Source organism: Hippopotamus amphibius, chromosome 2, assembly GCF_030028045.1.
Source record: "Hippopotamus amphibius kiboko isolate mHipAmp2 chromosome 2, mHipAmp2.hap2, whole genome shotgun sequence".
In the NCBI taxonomy this organism is placed as follows: domain Eukaryota; kingdom Metazoa; phylum Chordata; class Mammalia; order Artiodactyla; family Hippopotamidae; genus Hippopotamus; species Hippopotamus amphibius.
Genome location: NC_080187.1, coordinates 60343198 through 60365666, shown reverse-complemented (window position 1 = coordinate 60365666; position 22469 = coordinate 60343198). Strand labels below are relative to the sequence as shown.

The 22469-nt window shown below is 57.6% G+C and overlaps 1 protein-coding gene across 4 annotated transcripts; it reads left to right on the top strand.

Moving 5' to 3' along the window:
* Positions 1 to 732: 732 nt before the first annotated feature.
* Positions 733 to 21922, top strand: SORBS3 (sorbin and SH3 domain containing 3). Of its 4 annotated transcripts, XM_057723570.1 has the most exons (21): positions 733 to 1089; positions 3500 to 3656; positions 3921 to 4038; positions 5508 to 5701; positions 6582 to 6645; positions 8780 to 8818; positions 9263 to 9356; positions 10804 to 10894; positions 11139 to 11225; positions 11323 to 11376; positions 12330 to 12416; positions 12970 to 13016; positions 13471 to 13604; positions 13815 to 13867; positions 13994 to 14040; positions 14215 to 14329; positions 15965 to 16090; positions 17122 to 17430; positions 18227 to 18330; positions 19162 to 19268; positions 21076 to 21922. In XM_057723570.1, the coding sequence occupies exons 2-21, from the start codon at positions 3555 to 3557 to the stop codon at positions 21135 to 21137; spliced, it is 2034 nt and encodes a 677-aa protein (XP_057579553.1). In that variant the 5' UTR covers positions 733 to 1089; positions 3500 to 3554; the 3' UTR covers positions 21138 to 21922. The 4 variants fall into 4 exon arrangements, with proteins under 4 accessions (XP_057579553.1, XP_057579552.1, XP_057579549.1 ...); XM_057723569.1 differs by lacking the exon at positions 19162 to 19268 and having other exon boundaries at positions 735 to 1089; positions 10807 to 10894; XM_057723566.1 differs by lacking the exon at positions 19162 to 19268 and having other exon boundaries at positions 735 to 1089.
* The last annotated feature ends 547 nt before the right edge of the window (positions 21923 to 22469 follow it).

Below are 22469 nucleotides of genomic sequence, written 5' to 3'. Positions count from 1 at the left end.
GGGAGCCAACGGGCACGGGGTCTTTGGACCGGTGTCAGAGCAGTGGGAACAGCGGAAAAGCAGCTAGATCAAAACAAATAGTGTGTATGGGAACACCAAGACCCTGGTAACCCCATCCCCGCCAAAGGGACCCCGCCCTCATCCTCTTCAGGGGCGCGGCACGCCCAGGGGGCCACTGCTTTAGGCCGATTTCCTCCCGCGGCTGTCCTCCGCGGGGCTTGCACGTGTGTGAGCATCCGCCCGTTTGCCAGTGCACGCGCGCATGTGTGTTTGTTTGCACTCGCCCGGACGCGCGCTCACGCAATCACAAACTCTCTCCCCAAGAGGGGAGGGAGGCGGCGGGGCCTTAACTCTGCCTGTGCGGCGCCCTTATCTCGGCCCCAGCCTGTCTGCATCCTGGTCCCGTCTCCAAGGCCGCCGGCTCCGTATCAGTTGCTGGCTCGACCCGGGTTCTTTAATCATCCCTGCCCTCTGTCCTGGCTCCGCCGTGCAGCGGCTCTCTTCCCACCCGCTGGAAATGTCGCTGGAAACTCTGAGTGGTGCTCGCCGGCCCCCGCCCCCGCCCGACGCCAACCCCGCGGTGGGGGCCGGGGAGCAGCTGGGAAAACGGAGCGGACTCCCGGGGGACCCTGGGCGGCCCCTCCCGGCGCCGCCTCGAGGCCGGCCCGGCCCCCGGCAGGGCCCACGGCGTCCCCGCGGCCCGCCCGCCCGCGCCCCGACGGGGAGCACTCGCACGCCCCCGGCCGGGCGGCCGGAGCTCCCGCCCTCCACCCCAGCCCGGCCCACGGACCAGATCGCAGGGAGACACACTCCGCCGCCCGCCCGCCCGCGCGCCTCTCACGGTCCTTCCTCCCAGCGCGCGCCCTCACCGCCCCCGCCTTCGGCCCCGTCGATTCCCCTCTTCCTCCTCGGGTTCCTGGCCTCGCGGAGCCGGTCCTGACCCGGTCACGAGGGAGGACGGCACAGCCCGGACTTCTCCCTGCCCTCCCTCCCCGAGGGCCCGCCGCGGCCGCGCTAGGGAGGAGCCGCGCAGAGATGCTCCTGTCCTCTCGGGCGTCCTCAGTCCCTGCCACCTGCTCGCCTGGGAAGGTAGGTGCTGGGAGGGAGAGGAGGCGGGGGCCGCAGTCGGGCAGGGACCCGCGCCCAACACGAGGGGAAGGCAGGGGGCCCCTCCCTCTGGGATCCTGGTCCTAAACTCTGAGGAGGAAAGAGATGAGACGTCCCCCCCTCAATCCAGATAAGGGGAAATCTGGGAAAACCTGTCCTTGCTCATGTGGACCCATAGCTGGAAAATACCCTGGAATGAGCTGGGGCCAAGCCCTCAAGGTCAGGGCAGTACTTAGAGGGAGCAAGGAGTCTGCCATCTACAGCAGGGCTACTTGATCCCCTCCAGCCATTTGCGGTGAAGGGCTACTTGAATTCTGGGAGGACCCCAGGAATTTCCTGGCACCCCTGTCCTCTGCCAGATGCGGGACCCATTGCCCCCCCCCGTGCCTCCATCTTCCCTGTGAGACGTCCTCCTTATCCTCTCCTGGTACAGCCTCCAGGAGGAAAACTCAGTCCACCCTTCCTCACCCACCCCTGCATATCCTGAGAGGTGTACCCCCCCGGGAGCTATGTTGCGGAGGGTCAGGCTGGGCCACCAAAGAGCAGCAGCCCCTGAGCAATCAGGTGGTGTGGGCAGAGCTCTTGCCCGCCCCTTCCTGCTGGAGGGCAGTTCTCTGTGAGTAGAGCACAGGGGGCCTCCGGGAGAGGGAAGCAGGCCGGGTCAGCTGATGGTCAGGACTGCCCGTGCTGACCTTGCAGCTTGGCCTCCAGTGGTCAGCTGGCCGGGGAGGGGTTGCGGCTAGGAACCAGCCTGCCCCAAGCCTCTGGGTCTCCCTCTCTCCTCTGCCTCAATTTCCCCCACAAAGGGAGGGAGAGCAGCAGGAACCGGGGTGTGTCCGCCTGTTTTGCTTTTGGTAGGAGTCCTAATTGGATCCAGCTGGTGAGCTGCTCCTCCACCAACCTCAGCCCTCCACTCCCCCAACGGCCAGGGATAGGCCTGGAAAAGTTGTGCCCCCAGTAGGTCTTTTCGAATGTCAGAGGGGATCCCAGCTCGGACTAACGTCAGGGAGCCCCCAGCCTAGTCTGTACCCTCCAGCCCCGCCACTGGTGAGTGGGAACTGGGTGCAGCAGTGATCACAGCCCCCACTGCACCGTCTTCCCCTCTGGCCTCCACAGCACGTGTGCTGCTTGTATGACCCCCCCCCCACTGCACACACCCCCCCCCACTGCACACCCCCACACCTACTATTCAGCTGACCCCCCCGTACCCACAACCCCCATGCTGCTCACATGGTCCACCCCCCGTGGTACCCCCACACAAGTCACATTCACAGCACTGTGCTTATACGTCACGCCGCACACACAGCACCTCACAAGGCCCTCGCTGCTCTCCCGTGAGCCCCCGGACCCCACAGGCACATGCAAGCCTTAACTCTGAACAAAAGGGCCAGAATTGGTCCAGCGCCGGAGGGTGGCAGAGGTTGGCTCAGCCTCTGGCCACGTCCAACAGGACAGGTCAGGCGGGATGGGCTGGGCAGTGCCCCCCCCCCCCCCCCCCCGCCACCTCTCCTGGATGTCGGAGACCTCTCCCCTGACCTGACCTTTGTCCGGGGTGGGAAGAACCCAGCTGAAGACCCGCTGTTCAAAAAACAAACAGCCTGGAGGTGTAGGAGACAGTGGGGTGTGTGTGCGCATGCGTGTGCGTGACACTCAGCACCACCTCCCCGTGAGCAGGTCCAACTTTGCGCTCGCCCACCGCTTCACCCTCTGCCCCCACCTCTCACTGGCACCCGGAGCCCCCTGAGGCTTCAGTCCGGGCAGAGAGGCCAAAGAAGGGAACTGCTACTTTTCTGAGCTCAGAAGGAATGGTTCCTGCGGCCTGGAAATGCCCAGCTCTCTCCGCCTCCCCAGAACCTTGGCCCGTTGGGCCAGGGGCAAGTGGCCTCACAGTCGTCCAGGGCCTCTACCCCTGCCTGAGTAACCCCTTGTGCCCGCTGGCAAACAGATGCTCACACGGGGCCTGGGGGTGGCAGAGGGAACTGAAACAAAGTTCCAGCACCCAGGCCCTCGTCTGCCAGCTGCCCCAGTTCCCTCTGCCTTTCCTCCGGGGGAGAGGGCCTTGCTGTGCAGTGAGAGCCCAGAGGGGCTGGCCAGCAGGCGTGCTCCCAGCCAGCCTCCCCTCCTCCTCGCCTAGCCTCCCCCTCCCCCACTCCCACCCGGAGCTCCTGCCCTCGGCCTAACAAGCAGCCCATTGTGCCTCAGGGAGCTGGCACGGGCAGCCTGCAGGCGGGTGCCTGCAGTGGCCTGTTTCCTGGGTCCGTGAGCTCCCACCCAGCTGGCCCGACCCCCTCCCAAGCTATCGCCCCCCCAACCCCCACCCTGAGGTCGAGCCCAGAGGGCACGGGCAGCCTGGACCCAGCAGGGCTCTCCCTTCCTCCTTCCTTCCCCACAGAGGACACGCAGAGGAGCAGCTGGCACACCCGGAGTCCCCCAGCCTTGACCCGAGCATGCAGGCGCCACCCTGCAGCCTCCCAGCTGGGCTCAGCCTGGATGACTTCATCCCCGGCCACCTCCAGGCCCATGTCGGGTCATCCCCCCGGGGGACACGGGTGAGTGAGACAGCGAGGGAGCGGGTTACTGTGGGCCTGTAGTTGCGGGGGTGGGGTGGCTCTCAGGACCGGGGCGGGGAGCAGGAGGCTTAAAGGAATGGAGGGAGGCAAGTGGGTGGACGACAGCTCTAGAGAGCCTCTTTGGTGTCCCCGAAAAGGGTTGAGCCCTCACCATGGGGTGTGGCGGTGCCGTAGGAGCCATCCCTCCCTCCGGTCTGCGGAACCCTCTGGGCCTGAGCTGCCGCTCCTGGCCCCTCCCCACAGGTGCCTGTGATCCGGAATGGTGGCTCCAACACCCTTAATTTCCAGTTCCATGACCCTGCGCCCAGGACCGTGTGCAATGGGTACGTTCCACTGAGGAGAGATGCTTCCAGGCACCCAGGTGGGTCTACTCAGGGAAACCCGCTCCAGGAGCCCCAGGGAGGTGGGGGCGGGGTCAGAGCTTCCTGGGCCCTGCCTTCTGGCACCCCCCTGGTTCAGGCTGGAGGGGCAGGAGGTGGATGGAGGCCTCTCAAGGCCCTGGGGCCAGTTAGCTCAGTGAACTGCCCCTCCCTGTGTGAGTGTGCTGGCCTGTGAGAGGGAAACTGCTATGGGAGAGACCAGGCTGACACATCCCTTCCCCTTTCTCCCCCACCCAGTGCCGGGGGAAGGAAATGAGCAGGGGACACAGCCTTAGGGGCCAGGGGGACCTCCAGCTGGCCGGGGATAGCCTGGATTGGGCGTGGAGGGTGGAGGGATGTGAGCATATGTTGGCTGTAGAAGGGGTAGGGCCTGAACTCAAGACAACCCCCCTAAGGGCTGCTCCGGTCTGTACGCACCAGCCCAGCAGAAGGTTGGAGACGCAGCTCTGGGAGGCTGCCAGCTCCTAGGCTCCTATGAGTCAGCCCAGCCCCGGTCATGGGGTTTGGGAGGTCCTGGGACCTCCTGGGTGCAGGCCCACCCAGAGGGCCCCTCTCCTGAGAAGAGTAGCTACCTTTACTGAGCATTTCCTTGAGGCAGGCCCTTTGTCAAGTAGTTTAGTCATATAACAAGTAGTTAAGTACGTAGAAAATTCTGGACACTGTAAAGACACTTTACAGGCCTTATCTCACTTCATCCCTCAATGTCCTGGCAGGGTAAGATGTGATTATCAACATCTTCCCAGTGAAGAACCTGAGTCTCAGGGATGCTCAGTCACAGAGGCTGAGCTGAGATTCAAACCCTGGACCATCCTGCCCTGAAGTCCTTATGCTGTTACATCTGGGGGCTGAAAGTTCCGGTGAATGAATTTCTGTTCCTTGCCTCTTGACTGTGTGTCAGGCACTGTCCTGAACACAGTCACACAAACTAGATCTCCCTGCATCTCTGCCATGACTACCCTCATTTTACAGAAGGGGAAACGGAGCCACTGAGAGGTTGATTGCTGTGCCCAAGGTCACACAGCCAGTAGGTGGCACAGCCCAGGTCTGGATTCACATCTTCGCCCCCAGCCCCAGGGCCTTTTCTGCCACACCCCGCTGCCTCCTTAGCTGGGATGTCTCCTTCCAGCATTCTGTGCAAGTGATGACTCCCGCTCTCATTCGGAAAACTTTTAGGACATCCCCAGCAAAGCAGGCTGGGGTGGGGACGAGCACAGATTTCTCAAGATAAAAATCCATTTTCATTCACTTTAACTAAAAAATAAACAAACAGAGGCCTGTGGTCCTGCTGGGGATGGGGACACTTGTAGAATCTGCGTCATCAACTTAGACAAACAAGGAGATGTTGAAACTTCTGAACCCACGGGGATCCGTGTTTTGAGGAGCTAAGGGACGAACAAGCCCAGGCAGAGCCCCTGTCCTTTGCTAAAGCTGCCCTGTGTGTGCCCCACAGACCCCGCCTGGTATCAGACCTGGCCAGGCCCTGGGAGCCGGCCCTCTGGGGACCAGAAGACTCCTGCCTCCCAGCATCCCCAGAACTGGTCCGCCACGTGGACCAAGGACCGCAAACGTCAGGACAAGCGCTGGGTCAAGTATGAGGGAATCGGGCCCGTGGATGAGAGCGGCATGCCTATTGCACCCCGATCTGTGAGTCTCGGGCTGGGGCCGCTGGTAGATGGGGCCCAGGGACCCACGCTGAGCTCCACCTCTGACAACAAAGGCTGTACCCAGACCATGCCAGACTAAAGCAGGGGTGCAACCATGGTGGGTTTGGGGGGTCTTGAGCCTCATAAAATTATGGGCACTCTTGCATGTCTAAGTTGCACAGATGGTTTTTGGGGGGGAGTTCTAGACTGGCCCCCAGGTTCTCAATGGTAAAGAGCCACGAGTGTAGGGGCTGACCAGGCAGGGTCCCCCAGGGCCTGGCATGGCACTGGTGAAATGGTTGCTGAGTGAGTTACTGGCTGAATGGGTGAACGGGAGAGTCCTGAGTGAGAAGGCCTCATGGGGTGGCAGGCCTGGGAGCCTGGTGGGGGTGGGGGGTGGTCCAGGCTTGGAGGCCCTGCCCATCCTCCACCCCCAGGCCTGTCCTGGGCCAGCCTTCTGCCTCTCGTTCTCCACCTCCTCACCTGAAACTCAAGTTGGTAACATACCCTTCAGCTTCCCAGGGTTCTTTTGCGGATGTGAAAGACCATGCCAAGCCCACCCCCCACCGATACTGTTGCGTTTATTTTTCATTACATAGAAACACATGTTCTTTGTGGAATCATCAGAAATACAGAAAAGCAAAGAGAAAAAAAAAAAAGTAAACTACCCCAAATCTCACAGCTTAGGGACCATCACTGGTGGAGATCCTTCCATGTATCTTATTCAAACATAACATGCTACACGAAGTTTGGTTGTTAAAGATGTCACAACAGTCCACCCACTGGGACTTCAAGGGTGCCTGGAGAAAGGACTTGGGGAGGAAAAACTTCTGTGGCTTGATATTAGGAGGGTGGCCTGACTTTGCCTTCTCTGATTCCAGAGTGTTGACAGCCCCAGGGACTGGTACCGGAGAATGTTCCAGCAGATTCACCGGAAAATGCCGGGTGAGACACCCTTCCAGGGCCCTCTCTCTGCCTAAGTGGGCTCAGGCCCCTGGGGCTTGGGGAGTGAGGGGCAGAAAAGGGAACTTACTTGCCCAGGGAGGTCTCTCCACCCACCCCAGGCTCTGTGGTGAGTGGATGCTAAAACAGGACAAAGGAATCCGCCGCCAATCTCCTCCCTGTACTCAGGGGGGACAGTGACCAGACACGGTCCCTGGTGTCCTCTGACGGCCTGGTAAGACATGAGGTCACACCTTCCTTCAGTGAGGCCCTTAACCATCTGTTGAGCACTTACTGTGTGCTGAGCACTATTCTAGGTGCTGAAGACAGGGAGCAAAAAGAAGCTTACGGCAGAGGGGGTCACAGAATAAACAGATAAGTATTTAACATGTCAGATGGTGGTAAGAGCTAGGGAGAAAAAGCCGGAGGAGTGCCCAGTGCAGGAAGGCTGCCACCTCACACAGGCTGGTCAGGAAAGGCCCCTGAGAGTTGGCATCTGAGCAGAGAGCTAAGGGTGGGAAGGAGTTGGCCCTGCAGGGTCGGGGAGGAGCATTGCTGCACCAGGCGCCCCAGGGACCCAGAGGCAGAGCAGGCTGGGCATGTTCTGGAGCCACAGGGAGGGGCTGGACCACAGTGAGAGGGGCACGTGGTGGGATATGGATCACAAAGGTGCTGGGATCGGGTCACCCAGGGCCTTTGGCTTTCACTCTGCAAGAACTGAGGAGCCACCGGGAGGCTCTGAGCAGAAGACTGAGTGACGGGCTCTGATGGCTTAAGAGGCTCCCTCTGGCTGCCAGGTGGGGAAGCGATGCTGGGAGGCGGGGGGACCAGTCAGGAGGCCTGGCTTGAATCCAGGCTGAAGATGACAGTGTCTCAGACAAGGGCAGTAGCAGCGGGCCTGGTGGGATTTTGGGGACAGAGTCCTGGGAATTTGCTGATGGATTGGATGTGGCATGAAAGAGACAAGTCAAGGATGACTTGAAACCTGAGCGAGTCAATGGGGTTGCCCTTTATAAATGCATCAGACATAGAGAAGGCCGGGGGAGGTGCCAGTCTATGACACATTCAATTTTAGATATGGTTCATCTAAGTAGCAGTTGATATACAAGTTAGGGGCGAGGCCTGAACTGCAGGTGGAAATACCCAAGACCCACTCAAAGAGATTTTGATTTAAAGGTCCCCCAAGTAACTCTGATGTACAGCTAAGGTTATGAGTCCCTGGAATAGATAGTATTTTTTAAGACAGAAGACGAGACCAGATCACCTGTGGAGATGGAGAGACGGAGGCCCAGGGACTGAGCCCCTGGTTCGAGAGATAGGTGGGAATCAGCTATGCAGCCTGGGAGGTAGGAGGGAAACCAGAATGGTCTCCCTGAAGCCACATAAAAAGGAATTTCAGAAGGAGAAAGTGATCCACCGTGACAGATGCTGCTGATGGTCAAGTGGGACTGACCCTCTGATTGGGGAATGTGGCGTCAATGGGGTCCTTGATGAGGGCGGCTCAGGCTGAAACCCTGCTTATCGGGAAGGGGAGTTGGAGACAGTGAGTTCGTCACGGTCAACATTTTGCTGCAAAGGAAAGCAGAGAACGCCAGGAGCTGGAGAAAGGTGTGGGACCTGGAGAGGGGTGTTTTGGTTTGCATTTAAGGTCGGAGTTGCTATTGTGTGTCTGCGTGCCCAGGGGATCAAGCGGGTTGGCTGGTCAGTAGCTTTTCCTAGGAGGCCCCAGAGAGCCCTGAGCACCTTGAGGAGTGGGTCTGGGCAAAGGGGGAAGGACAGACATTTAGAAGAGTGTACAGAAAGGATTCCCCAAACTGACCTGGTGAGGGCAGGTCTCCAGAGGTCAGGGAGAGGGTGTGTGTGGGAACACCAAGGGGGGTGGGGCGGGAGGGCTTGGGCAAGGCCACTGCCCTGTGTTGGCTCGCTCCGGCCCTAAGTCTGCCAGAGGCATTTCAAGCCCTCTCGAGAACTGCCCTTCTAATTCCTTGCCTCCCTCGGGACATTCTTCAGGCTCTGACTCAGCCCCTGGGCCCCGTTCTAGGCAGGAGGAGGGCTGGGAGCCTCTGGGGCGGCCTCACGGGGTTGCCCATCCCCTCTTGCTGCCCCAGCCCTGACCTGGCCCTTTCTGCTCCCACAGACCTGCAGCTGGATTGGACCTCAGAGGAAGCACCCAAAGGTGAGCCTGCTGCCCGCCCCAGCCTGGCACCTGCATCCGCCGCTTCCTGCAGCCACACCTGGCTTTGGGGCTCCCCAGTTGGCTTAACTCAACTTGAGGAGTTTGTACAGCCCACTTCCGTGAGCTCCACACGCCTGGGTAGATGGTAATTAAGAGCCTCTGCTTTACTGTCCAGCGAATGCCTAGCCCTGGCTCTGATTTCTCTGGGCCTCTCTTTCCTCACATGTAAAATGGGAACAACCCAGAGATGTTTGGAAGGTTCAGTAAAGAGTGTAAAGCTCTTGGCACCAAGCGCAGATTTAGTGGTCCAGAGTATCATCCCCATTCCCTTGAGCCACCCAGGAGCATGGGTGTGTTTGGGCCAGAACCTTCAGTGGTCACCCAGGTGCCCTCAACCCCAGCTCTCACCTCCCACCACCCCTGCTTGTTTTCTTCCACTTTCAGTGGCTTCTTCCTGTGCCACTTCTGCAGACTCAAGGCATCCAGGGCCCCAGCAAAGACCTGCTGCTAGGCCAGGCCAGACATCATCTCTGAGCGGGTGAGCCTTCATGGGGAGGGACCCAGAACTGCAGAGGGGCGCGGGCTTCCTCGTGGGGACTGGCACCCCCTGGTGGCCACAGCTGGTGCAGCCTCGGAACAGGTGGGGTGGCTCCCCTCTATGGCTCAGCTCCTTCTCAGGGTCCCCACTGCTCCAGATCCTCCCCTCCCCACCAGAGCCAAAGGGGAATGGAGGGCAGGGGTGGACTTTGTGCCACTCCTGGTCAGGACCGCCTGTGATGCCTTTGTGGTTGGCGGCAGGAACTCATCACCCCAAAGATCCACGCATCATATGGGGTGAGAGCGGAGCTTCTCTGTCACAGTGTAATCAATGAATTTCTGATTCCTTTATGGGGAGTGGATGACCTCATTAGCATGGCCTTAACTGGGCTGTGGCCCTTGGCATCATCAATAAGGTAGAAACTAAGATTTGGTCGAGATTTGGACCTAGAGTTCTGGACTCAAGCCGGTGTCCTGCCATTAGCCCTATGACCTTGACCGCGGTAACCAATCTAAGCTTTAACAGGTGGGATCAGAGGTGGTCTTGAACATCAAGGTACATGGCAAGACTCCACAAACAGTATTACTATACAGGCTTAATTATGACTAAAGCTTCCTTAAATTAGGAACAATGTATTCCATTCTCATTATCACTATTACTGATGTTCTTTCTAAAACAGAGAACAGAGTCATAGTTACAGCTGACAAATCCTGACCCTCCTGTCAGACATTCCATTATTTGATAAGCTTGGTACAGTGGTTCCACTTGGTGGAAACATTCAAACTCAGCAGAGGCTGGAACATTTCAGCCAGCCCAGAAGGGAGCCCTGGAGGGGGACGAAGTCAAATATGACAGGTGACATCACTGGTCCAGTACCTCAGGGAACTGAGGCCCACGGAGCAGAAGTAACTTGTCCAGAGCTCCAGGGTCAGATCTGTGGGCTCTTTCCCCTATCTTGGTTTTTCCTGGGACTAAGATGTAGTCCTAGACCCTTGGACATGGGTGCAAGGCCACTTGGTCATGGCGACCAGCTTCATCAAGGCTGCACAAACATACATACCCACAGTCATGGGACCAGACAGCACAATTAGGGGTATTTCACGAAGGCCAGCAGCAAAGGCACTGGCCACTCCTAGAGCAGATGTGTGTCAGCCCTTCTCCTGAGTGTCTTGCGTATGATCCCTCACCTAAGCTCCACCACACCCTGGTGAAGGTGGGAATTGTTCTCATAGGTATTGAATCAGAGGCTCTGAGAATTCATCAACATGCCAAAAAGTGACACAGCTAAGTGGTGGGGCTGGGATTTGAACTTGGAGCTTGTAATGTTTTACTATTTAACACTGCTTCCACAACCCAGAGCAGGTAGGGATAGGGTGCAGTCCCCTCCCCAGGGCATGCCTCAGTTTCCCTAAAAGGAAAGTGAAGAGATGTCCTTCTGTTTCTTTAGAAGAAGCTGGGACGTCTCTGAAGAGTTGCTTAGAAGCCCCTTCTATTGTAATCCTGGAGCATCCTCCTCCCTGCACCAGACTCCAAATCAGGTAGTTTGCCCAGCGTCCCCCACCCCTCCTCCATCACTACGGTCTTTGGCAAGGCCCTCTGCCGCAATAGCACAGATAAGGCTTTTTTTCAGCTTTAGGCCTGTGCAGCCAGAAGAGTCCAGAATCCTTAGGAGGGTGCTGATGGGCACAGGGGTGGGACAGTGGCCTGAAAGCCTGCTTTTTGAGCCTGGCCAGCATCCCAGTACCCCTCTACTCAAGCTGATGCCCACCCACCCCCATGCAGGTGCCCAGACGCCGAGAGAAAGCAGACAATGTCTGGACGGAAGAATCCTGGAACCAGTTTCTGCAAGAACTAGAGACTGGGCAGAAGGTGTGTATGGGTCTGGTTCTCTGGAAGAGGACACACCCTCAGCTAGTGCATTTGGGGAGCAAGTTCACCCCATCTGACTCACTCTTCCCACTCTTAGCCCAAGAAACCACTGGTAGATGACCCTGTTGAGAAGCCCTCCCAGCCCATCGAGGTGAGTGCTGCGGGCAGGTGGGCGGGAGGGGAGACAGCATGTTGGGGGACCAACGAGGGAGATTCCAGGTGTTTGGTCCCAGTGACCATGGGCAAAGGCCACGGACCCAAAGCTCTGACCCTCTCCAGTTCCATACAGTTTACCTCTGTACCCCCAGCACCCAGGACAGTGCCTGGCATACAGCAGGTGCTCAATAAACGTGTGTTGAAAATTGTGTGTTCCTCAAAGCAGGAGCTGAGAATGAAGTGATCAGTGTGAACTGGAATTGTCAGGAAGTATTCTTGGAGGTGGAGCTTGGAGGCCATACAGAGAGAGGGCGCTCAGGATGGGGCAGAAATAGGCAAAGGCTGGAGGGGCGTGTGTGTGTGTGTGTGTGTGTGTGTGTGTGTGTGCATGTGTGTGTGTGTGTGCATGTGTGCATGTGTGTGTGTGCATGTGTGTGTGTGTGCATGTGTGTGTGTGTGTGTGCATGTGTGTGTGTGTGTGCATGTGTGTGTGTGTGTGTAACACTCAGCCGGCTGCACAGGCAGTGGGAGGGAAAGCAGTTTGGGTAGAGTGAAGCCATAGAAGACTTGATGGGCGAGGAAGCAGGACGTCCTGTAGGCTCTTGAAGAGAAGTAAGGTGACAGAAAATGGTACCCAGGCACATCAGGAAGTACTAAGTATTACCATGGGAGCAGGAGATGGGTGAGCTGGGTCAGTGGGAAGGGCCAGTGAGAGCCTGCGGCAAGGCCCTCCTGACACCCGGAGACTCACCTCCTGGCAGGCCCAGAGGCAGGCAGCCTGGCCTGGCCCTGTGCCCTGAGCCTGCCCTTTACCCAAGCGCCGTGTGCTTTGTCCAGCTGCCCACTGGACTTCTCACATCTGACCTTTGACCAGCACCCCCCACGGTGCCCTGCTTTCCCCCCACCCCCACCCCGCTGCCCAAGTCTCTTCGCATAACCCGCCCCAAGGTCCTGCTGGAGAGAGAGCTGGCCAAGCTGAGCGCCGAGCTGGACAAGGACCTGCGGGCAATTGAGACCAGGCAGCCGTCTCCCAAGGTACCGGCCTCCCAGTCCCCTCCTGGGGGGGCGCAGGAACCCGGAGCCGCGGCTGCCGGGCTTGGGTGGGAGGGGCAGGCCAGTGAGAGGCGTCGCCTCCAGCTGCACTCCCGACCTTGGGAGACTTCATCCCTGGCTGCTCTCTCCTCCCTAAAATGCAGGGCGTTCACTGTTCCTAGTGACCCCTAAGAACCCTCCCAGGCCGACTCCGCGTCAGCCTGCCGTCCGGGAGCCGGAGGGGTCCCCTGCCGCCGGGGCCTCAGCCCGCAGGGACCCCAACCCCTGCCAGGCTCCGGTTCCCCGGCCTCCCCTCCCCCTTCCGCACCCGCGGTTCCTCCCCCGGCTCCTCGCTCCTCCCGTTCCCGGCCCGCCGCCCGCGCGGGCGACTCTAGGACCCCGCGTCCCTCCCGCCCCTTCCCTCCTTTCCCCTCCCCCGCCCCCGCCCCCTCCCCCTCCCGCTCCCTGCCGAGCCGCAAACTTTTCCGGAGGCGGCGGCCTTGGCTGCGGCGGGGACCGGCGTCGCGGGCCCTGACCGCGCCCCTCTCCCGCACAGAGCTCGCAGGCGCCCCGACGGTCCCGGGAGCCGCGGCCCCCGGCGCGGTAAGTGGCTGCGGAGCGGGGCGGGGTGGGAGGGGCGCCGGCGGGGACGTGGCGCGGGGAGGGGGCGAGCCCGGCACACCGACGGCGGGAGGAGGGGCCCGGAGCGCTGAAAGTGGTCCTGCGGGGACCCGGTGCGCCGCTCGCCGCCGGAGGGGCCGTCCCCGGCCCGCAGAGGGAAGCCTGCCCCCAGCCCCGGACTCGGGTCCCGGCGGCGAGGGGATCCCGCGCGCACTCCCGCCTCCCCCACCCAGGGCCGCACCCTTTCCCGGCCTTGACCGCTCGGCTCGGGAAGTAGGACATCCTGCTGAGAGCCCGGGATCTGGGAGACGCCTTGGGAGGAGGCAGCGGGAGATCGGGGTGGCGGTGGTGGAGGGGAGACATTTGGGCGGTTAGGGGTGAGCCCGGTGGAGTGTGGAGCTCCAGACAGGTGGTTCACTCCTGTGTCCCCGCGCAGCCCGCCGTCCGCCTGGAGCTCCAGCTCCCCGAATGCACTTTACCAGGCTTCCTCCCTGAGCCCCCACAGGATGGCGGACACAGGAAGCCCCTTCCTAGGTCGGAGGGATTTTGTCTACCCTTCTTCAACACGAGGTAAGAACCAGATCTTGCTCTAGTTCTCACCCAGACGCCTGCCACCACCACCTACCAGATGTGCTGAGGGCCCAGGGGGAGGTGGCAGGAAGGTCATGGAGCCCCTCCTCCCACTGGCTCCTGTCCCGGGTGGGGAGGAGGAGCCTAACCCCACCCCAACCCTGCCCCCCAGACGTGCTCTTCCCAAGCTGAGGTAGTGCTTCTCCACAGACCCTAGTGCCTCTGAACCAGGGGGTAGCCCAGCCAAGAAGGAAGAGAAGAAGGTAAGGGGGGTGGGGGCATTAGGGTCAGGGTGCAAGGAGGGCCTGGGGTGGGTTCTGGTGACTGCTCTTCCTGACCTGCCAGCTGCTCGGCTGAAGTCACCCCCTCTATCCTCTCCCCCTGCCCAGAGGAAGGCTGCCCGGCTCAAGTTTGACTTCCAGGCACAGTCCCCTAAGTAAGTGTCCTTCTCTCCCCTCTCCTTCCCTGTGGGGTAGTCCTTGGGAGGACAGGGCTGCGGTGGACCCCCCCAGAGGGGGGGGAGGGGCCTCTGAGTGCACTGGGCAGGGTCTGAAGGGAAGGAGGACCCGGAGGACCTCAGCTTGCTGGATGTCCTTGCTCTGGCCTTCAGGGAGCTGACTCTGAAGAAGGGTGACATTGTCTACATCCACAAGGAGGTGGACAAGAACTGGCTGGAGGGGGAGCACCATGGCCGGCTGGGCATCTTCCCTGCTAATTATGTGGAGGTGAGCGGGGTAGGGTAACAAGAAGGGGCCTGGCTGGGAGGGCGGATGGGTTTGCAGAGACTTGGGGAGTTCAGATCCCTTTAACCATCCAGGGCCCCTCTCTCTGGAGCTGGCTGTTCCCTCACATCTGGCAAGTTTCCTAAGACATAAAACCGTGAGCTCAGGGCAGGGGCCAAGTCTTAGCCTCAATCATGCCCTCAGGAAATGTTTGTTAAGTGAGGGCTAAAGGTGGAGCCCAGCTTAGGGGGGATGAACCAAACAACCCAGTTCCTGTACCAGAGGCCACCAGCCCTGTCAGCATCCCCCGCTTTCACCACTCAGAATCCACCTCTCCCAAGCTGTCTTTGGGAAGAATCCTAACTGGACAAGAGTATGAACTGTGTGACAGTTAACAAATCACATATACTGTGTCGTCTCCTTCATGTGTCTGACCTCCCGTGTTCCCCTCGTTAACCTGGGAAAGTGATAGGTTATCCTCATTTTACAGATGCACTTGCTAAGGTTCAGAGATAAGTTGTTAACCAGAAGATCTAGAATATGAATCCAGAGACAGGTTCTGGATTTGATAGATATAGGGTTACAGGTTATCTTTGGTATGCAAATCTTTTAAGGAATTTAAAATTATCTAATTTATTGACATAAAGTTGTTCATAGTATTTCCTTATTATCATTTTAATGTCAGTAAGAAGCAGAGTGATGTCCCTTCTTTCATTCCTGATATTGATAATTTGTATCTTTTCTTGATCTTTTCAAAGAACCAACTTTTGACTTCACTGATTTTTCTCTATTTTTGTTTTCAGTTTCATTGATTTCAGTCATCTCATTATTTCCTTCCTTCAGTTTGCATTAGGTTCTTTTTCTAGTTTCTTAGGGTGGTAGTTTAAATTATTGATTTGAAACTTTTTTCCCCTAATGTAAACAGTTACTGCTATAAATTTCCCTCTAAGCACTGCTTTAACTACATCCCACAGATGATTTTGATATTTTGTTTTTTTCACTCAGCTTGAATTATTCTTATTTCCTTTGTGGCTTCTTCTTTGACCCATGGATTGGGTCCTCTAATTCAGGCTCTTCATCTCATCAGCATCAATAGACCTCCCCTACCCTCAGAACAATGTCCCTGATCCTGAAGTTCCACAAAGTATATACAGTATTACACGTCATCAGTCATTCACATCTTAGTATGAATTAGTTTATTAGTGTCTTGATTTTCCTGAGTATGGTGAAGTGAAGAGAGTGTGGGGACTCTGGGCACCTAGTATGGTAGAAGGGGAGGAGGAGGAAGAGGAGGGACACTTGGTTCTCAGCAGTGGTGAAATGGTAGAGCCTCACTTTTGGGTCACCAGAAGTTCCCTGCTCTTTGGAACTCCTCATGTCCTTCTGTGCTCCAATTTAAACTTTCCCCTATTTGCACTGCCATCGTCCACTCTAATGTTGCCCACTCCACCTACTTCTGGTGGAAATTCTCCCTCGAGGAGCATTCTGGGACTGACCACCCCCAGCTTGTGTCTGGTGTCTGTCTCCTCTCTGGTCTGGGGACAGATCTTGCCCATATTGCCTCACTCTCCCAGGAGCCCCAGGTCTATGCCCAGTTGATGCCCAAGCTGACTCTTTCTCATGCCCTTTCTTCTACAGGTGCTGCCTGCAGACGAGATCCCCAAGCCCATCAAGCCTCCGACCTACCAGGTGCTAGAGTATGGAGAAGCTGTGGCTCAGTACAACTTCAAGGGGGATCTGGAGGTGGAGCTTTCCTTCCGAAAGGTACGGCCAAGCAGGAAGTGGGAGGCAGGGCAGGGGCAGGTGAAGACATAGGTAAATATGTGCAGAAAAAATATTAAAAAAAAAAAATCAGGTGTACCCATTTTCACTAGTATTTCAGGGTTTTTTTCTCAGTCTCTTTGGATATATTTTCCTTAATTTTGCCCATTTTTAAGATGTTCAAAACCTCTAGACTGGTTGTGCTTTTTTCAGATTGCAGGGTGGTAGGCTGTGAGGGTCACAATCAGCATTGTTTGTTTTGGTGGCACCTTGTGGCTTGCGGGATCTTAGTTCCCCGATCAGGGATTGAACCCAGGCCCCTGGCAGGGAGAGCACCAAGTCCTAACCCCTGGACCACCATGGATTTCCCTGAGAATTTTAATAGAATGGAAAGCTTAGAATGCCTTGCATGTAGAAAGAGTATCTTATCAAACTTTTAGCAGGTGTGTGTGTGTGTGTGTGTGTGTGTGTGTGTGTACTGATTGTTTTCACAACATATCTTTTACTATAAATCATGGTTCAGAAAGCTTGAAAAATGTTGTCCTGGAAAGCAGGGAACTGGTCTCCCTTGATTGATTGTGGGGGCAGAGGCTGTGAATAACAATAGTGAATGTTTCCCCAGAAGAGCTGGCCCAGGGAGGGAGGGGGAAGGAGGTGGCTGGATGGAGAGAAGTGGGGGCGGGAGGGGCCGGAGACCATCCTTACCAGTGCAGCGCCTCTAACACGAGTCAGCATGTGGGCTTGAGGATGCACAGCTGCCCTCAGGGAGTTTGTTTTTTGATGCTGTGGTGACCAGATCACTGAGGGTGGAGGCAGGGAGGACCCAGTCATGACAGTGGTGGCTTATGCCTGCCCAGCACTCCTTAGCAGCCTGCCGTTGAGCTGTGTGACCTCCGTATAATCTGCTGAGACCCTCCGAGCCTGTTCCCTCTGTGCAAGGCATTAGGTTTCAGTGACACTGCCCCACATAGGCACTCTCGGGTGCCTGGCACCCGGGAGGGCCCTGCAGATACTAACTCCCTCTCTGTGACCAGGGGGAACGCATCTGCCTGATCCGCAAGGTGAACGAGCACTGGTACGAGGGCCGCATCTCGGGCACCGGGCGCCAGGGCATCTTCCCTGCCAGCTACGTGCAGGTGACCCGGGAGCCCCGGCTCCGAGTCTGCGATGATGGCCTCCAGCTCCCTGCGTCTCCCCGCCTGACCGCCACCTGCCTGGCCCGTCACCCCAGCTCCCCGCTAACACCGCACAGCCCAGCTGACCCCACCGACTGGGGGGGCCAGACCTCCCCACGCCGCACCGGCTTCTCCTTCCCCGCCCAGGAGCCCAGACCCCAGACCCAGGTAAGGTGACCTGCCTCAGACCAGAGAGCTGAGCCCTGCTCCCCGAGCCGTGTCCCCTATTCATCTGATGGTCTCTGCTGGGAATCCCTCCCAGACTGCTCAGGACAGACTAGCGGGGTGACTGGGCAGAACCTTGAGCTGCAGCCCCACCCTGGCCTTGCGGACCTCAAACCCTTGGTTCTGTCCTTGAGCGGCAGCCCAGGGGGGCAGGAGTTTCTAGGTAGGACCCAAAGCCAGCACTGGCCTCCTGACCTTCCAGAATCCACTCTTGGGCTTTCCCTGTATCAGCCCCTGGGACAGGGAGTGCTGCAAGGTGCGGGTCTGCCATTCGCCTGCTTTGTGACCTTAGGCAGATGATTTACACTCTCTGGATTTGGGTTTCCTCCCCTATAGCATGGGGAGAGTAATTCCCACTGCCGAGGGTAGTTGGTAGGTGGTAGCTGATGGGTAAATGATAGCCATTGGTCCTGGTGCTGACATAGCCCGCAAACAAGTGCATTTGCTCCTGGGTTCATCCGCTCACTCAGCGAACTGTCATGGGCAGACAGAGCCAGCGCACAGGACACCTCTGCTCCTGGCTTTATCTGTGCATGCATTTAAACCAGCCTCCTACCCTGCCTGAGCCCAGCTTCCTGGCATCTGTGAAGTGAAACCATCAGACAGATCTCTCTGTGCTGTGGGTGTCATGCGATCAGATGAGGCAGCGTGAGAAGCTGCTCCTGGTGAGGTGGGCAGACCCGTTCACTCCTCCTCCTTCATGCTTGCATGTGCCCATCTGCCCTCCTGTGGACCGCAGAGTCTCAGCACCCCTGGGTCAGCCCTGTCCCATCCTGGAGGCTCCAGCCATCCCCCAGACCTGAGGACCTCCTCCCCCAACACCACTCAGATACACTGGACCCCGTGAGTACCGTCTGGGGTGCTTGGTCAGGGTAGGGGGCTACCCTGCAGGTGGTGCTGAGCACACGGACCTCCTAACCCTAACCTTTTTGGCACCAGGGACTGGTTTCCTGGAAGACAGTTTTTACACAGATTGGGGAGGGGGAGGATGGTTCAGGTGGTCATGCGAGCAGTGGGGAGTGATGGGGAGCGGCAGATGAAGCTTTGTTCACTCGCTGCCACTCACCTCCTGCTGTGCAGCCTGGTTCTTAAAAGGCTGTGACCGTGACCGGGTACTGGTCCGCGGCCTGGGGATTGGGGACCCCTGCCCTAACCCACTCCCACCTGCCCCCCCACCCCGCCTCTGCCCCAGGATGGAGTTGGTAAATTTCTGCTAAGGAGCATTTGTCCTTATAGCGCTTATGGGTGATTTTGGCGGAGGTGAGAGGGCGCTTGTCTGCAGTGTGCCTGACCTGTCCCTGCCAGCCCTGGCCTTAAAGCAGGCCTCCCACACTGGGCCCCCTGGCCTCTGTCTCCTTGCTGAGTGTCCAGCCCTGAGGTCAGCGCATGTGTGCGCAAAGTGTGGGAACTGGTAGAACAGATTTGAAAGCACTGGGAGATCAGAGGAGGCAGGGTTTGGGTGATTAGGGCTTGGAGGGCAGGGAGCAGGCCTGGGGAAGAATGTGCTAAACCCAGACACAGTTGCCATCCCCAGAGCTGGGTCAGGGGCTAATGGGAGCATGGAGGGACCCTGGGAAATTCAGAGGATGTGGCTACCTTGGTTTGAGATTTCTAGGCTTGGTCTGGGGAAGGGGCCAAGGGCTCTGGTGGTTGCCATGGCGACGTTTCCTGCAGGTACCGGGCGATGTACCAGTACAGGCCCCAGAATGAGGATGAGCTGGAGCTGCGGGAGGGGGATCGGGTGGATGTCATGCAGCAGTGTGACGACGGCTGGTTTGTGGGTATGTGGGCCTGGTGGGTGGGCTGGGGGCAGGTGTATCTTAGGGTTCTAGAGGGATGGGTTGGGGGACAGGCCAGAAGGGGTATCTTGGGGTCCTGGGGGGATTTGAGTGGCTGCTGCTGCCTGCCAGTGCTGGTTCAGCATAGATTCATGGGCTGACCAACCCCCACCCTTCCAGCCTGGCACTGGCTGCCTCCCCAAAGCCAGCACTTCTGTTGTCTGCCTTCATTCCCTGAAGAGGGGTGAAGCCTGAGAGGAAACCAGACCATCAGGGTCACTGATGAAGCCAGTTGGACTCAGGGCAGCAAGGTTCCAGACCCCCAGGCCCCTGTTCCTTCCATCATACACCTCTGTCTCTGGAGCAGTCCTTGCAGGGGAAGGGTCCTGTCTCCTGAGACACTAAGTCCATGATGGAAAGGACCAAGTCTCACACCTCTGTATCCCCACCCTCAGCTAACAGCTAGCTCCACTCTGCCCCCAAGAGGAGAGAGAGGAAAAAGATCCTGGCCCCTGGGGCTGGCCCAAGGGCAGCTCAGGCAAAGGAGTAAAGCAGGAAGCCTCAGGTTGGCCTTGGTCTGGTTCAAGGTGACCAACCCAGCAGGCTTTTTCCCAGAGAGGGCAGGCCCTGTCCAGGCCTCAGCTTCAGAGGATGGGGCTGTCCTCAGCAGTGAGCATGCAGAAGCTTCCGCTCAGCCGGCTGCAGGGCCTGAAGGATTGGAGGGGTGGCCACAAGGGTGGTCCCTTAACCTGGCAGCCTACCCTTTCCTATCTGAATCCCAGCACCTCACTGCTAACCAAGCTTCAGACACACCAGTAATCATGAAGCCCCAACTTGTTCACCATCCTTTCCTTGATTGGGTTGGGCTTGGGGGCACATTCTAATTTTACTCTGTACACATCTACTTTTCCTTTTTTTTTTTTTTTTTACAACTTCTAATAAAGGCAAGAGAAAAAAGCACCACTTTTGCGGAATAAGCCACAAGTGCTTTTAGAGGAAAGGTTTAGAGTGTTCAGTTTCTCAGTTACGCTGGCACATTTCAAGTTTTTGGCAGCCACGCGTGGCTAGTGGGTATCATTTTGGACAGTGTAGATCAGGGAAGGCGTCCTAGAGGAAGTAGGGGAGCAGGGGAAGGATTTGGGGAGGCAGAGAGGAGAAGGGAGGCACTCTGGGCAGGGGAAGAGTATCAGCACGGCCTGTGGGCAAGATGGGCCTGGGCTGCTCAGAAGGAAGTCAAGATGGAATGGCTGCCTGCCAGGAAGAGCAGGCCCAGGACTTTAATTTCATTTTATATTCCTGTATCTTCCAGCATTTCTCCTCCTTTACCCCAGGACACAGGTTTCTTTGGGGTTGTCGCAGACAGAGGCCTGGATTTTAGTCCCGCCTCTGCCTCTAAGCCACAGAATGCTTTGGGGGAGTTCACGTGGCCTTCTCGTAGGCCTTACCTGCCCCATCTCTAAAATTAGGGTGTCATACCAGACCAGTGAGATTCCTCCTGACTTAAGTTCTGTGATTCATCCCCCTGCGTCCTTTCCCAAAGACGGGTGGGGTTACTCCGTGCTGTGTGCAAAGTTACACACAGTTGTTAAGTGCTCAGATTCACCCATCATTATGGAAATCATGGCATGTGGCTTGGCCCATTTAAGCTTCTGCCTCTAGGGGGCAAGAGTGAGAAAAAGCAAATCCTCCCTCCCTGGGACTGGGACTCCACCTGCAGTTCTGGGTACTGCCAGCAGAGGGCAGGGCTCTCCCCCCTCCCCATTCCTGTTTTAAAAAGTGGGGAATGCTCTTTCTGTCTTTCCTCTTTCAGGTGTCTCCCGGAGGACCCAGAAATTTGGGACATTCCCTGGAAATTATGTAGCCCCGGTGTGAGTGATCTCCGTGGCAACTCAGAGCCCAGCCAGGATGGGGCAGGGAGCAGAGCACTTATGGGAGGGAGAGAGGACCCTGTCTCCCACATCCCCCTTCCCCAGGACCTGAGCCGCTGGCATCTGCAGACAACCCCAGCAGCCTTTACTGCGGAACCTCCCTTGAAGCCCCCTGGACTGATTCCCACCCACCACTCACAAGCATTCCTCTAACAGCCCTTTTATTTCCTCCCCTACCCACTCCCCGAATACAGAGGTCTGCTTTGAAGTGGAGACTGTTTCCAGGCCTTATTGAGACCAGACCCCCAAGTCCCCCACCCCACCCTGCTATGGTGTTTCCTCTAACAGGGACCGGCTCCCAGCTTCACCCCCATGGGGTTCCTCTAACAAGGACCAGCTTCCTAACCTAATAGAGACCAAAGGCCGCCTGCACCTGGAGGGGATTCCTCCCCTTTCATTCCAGCCTGCCTGCCATCCCCTTTGCTTTCCTGCCTCCACGTGGGCCTGGGAGTGAGGTAGGGGATGGACCCAGCACTTCTTTAGCATTCAAGGCCTGGCAAGAGGCCTTACCCAAAGGCTCCCTCTTCCCAAAGGCTGCCAAGCCCTGGGCCTGAGTCTGGGTCGTGCTTATTGTCCTGCTGCTGTCGTGCCCAGGAAGGGTGGGACCTCTGAGGATGGGCCTGTCCCATATGTATGCCAGGGAGACTGATGTGTGCTGTCCTCCTGCCTGCCCAGTGGCCCCAAACCCTAAGTGCCCTCTGGAAGAGAATGTAAAATAAATCTGGCTACCAGGGACCTTGCCTTCCTGTCCTTTTCCTTTGGGGTGAGAGAGGGCTTCTCCTGCTTAAGGTTATAGAAACTCTTTCTGCCGTAGGGCGAGCTGGGAATCAGGTGGGATGTGAATGAATGAATGTGTGTGTGTGTGTACAGGGAGGCTGGAAAAACACCATTATTTCTCAAGATCTCAGGTCTCAGGTAGGATTGGGTAGCCCGAAGGATTGGGCAGCTGTCTGGCAAGCAGTGCTGAGAGAAGAACTAACGTTACAGGGACTAGGGCAAGGCCTGATTGTGGGGAGGAACCAGAGATAGGAGCTGAATGTGGCCATGTTTGAAGGCTGTTTGGTTCTGGAGCTGCTGTGGGGTTGCTGAACTAGATGACATTTCTGTTTGTTTTGCTCCTAATGTTTTCCTTCTGTGTGCTCCATTTCCACACTGAAGCTCTCATATGTTTATTTACTTTCTTTTTTGGGCTTGGGTTTTTGAGCAATAGATTTCAGGAAGCTGGGAGTGGTGGGGCACAGCTAGCCAAGGTGACTCTTTTGGCCCAAGGGCAGAG

Excerpts from the sequence above, each read along its gene's own strand:
- SORBS3 (XM_057723566.1), top strand. The coding sequence starts at position 3,555 with ATGCAGGCGCCACCCTGCAGCCTCCCAGCTGGGCTCAGCCTGGATGAC. Across the intron at positions 8,819-9,262 it reads CTCAGAGGAAGCACCCAAAG|TGGCTTCTTCCTGTGCCACT; the intron begins GTGAGCCTGCTG and ends TTCCACTTTCAG. Across the intron at positions 13,017-13,470 it reads GAGCCGCGGCCCCCGGCGCG|CCCGCCGTCCGCCTGGAGCT; the intron begins GTAAGTGGCTGC and ends GTCCCCGCGCAG.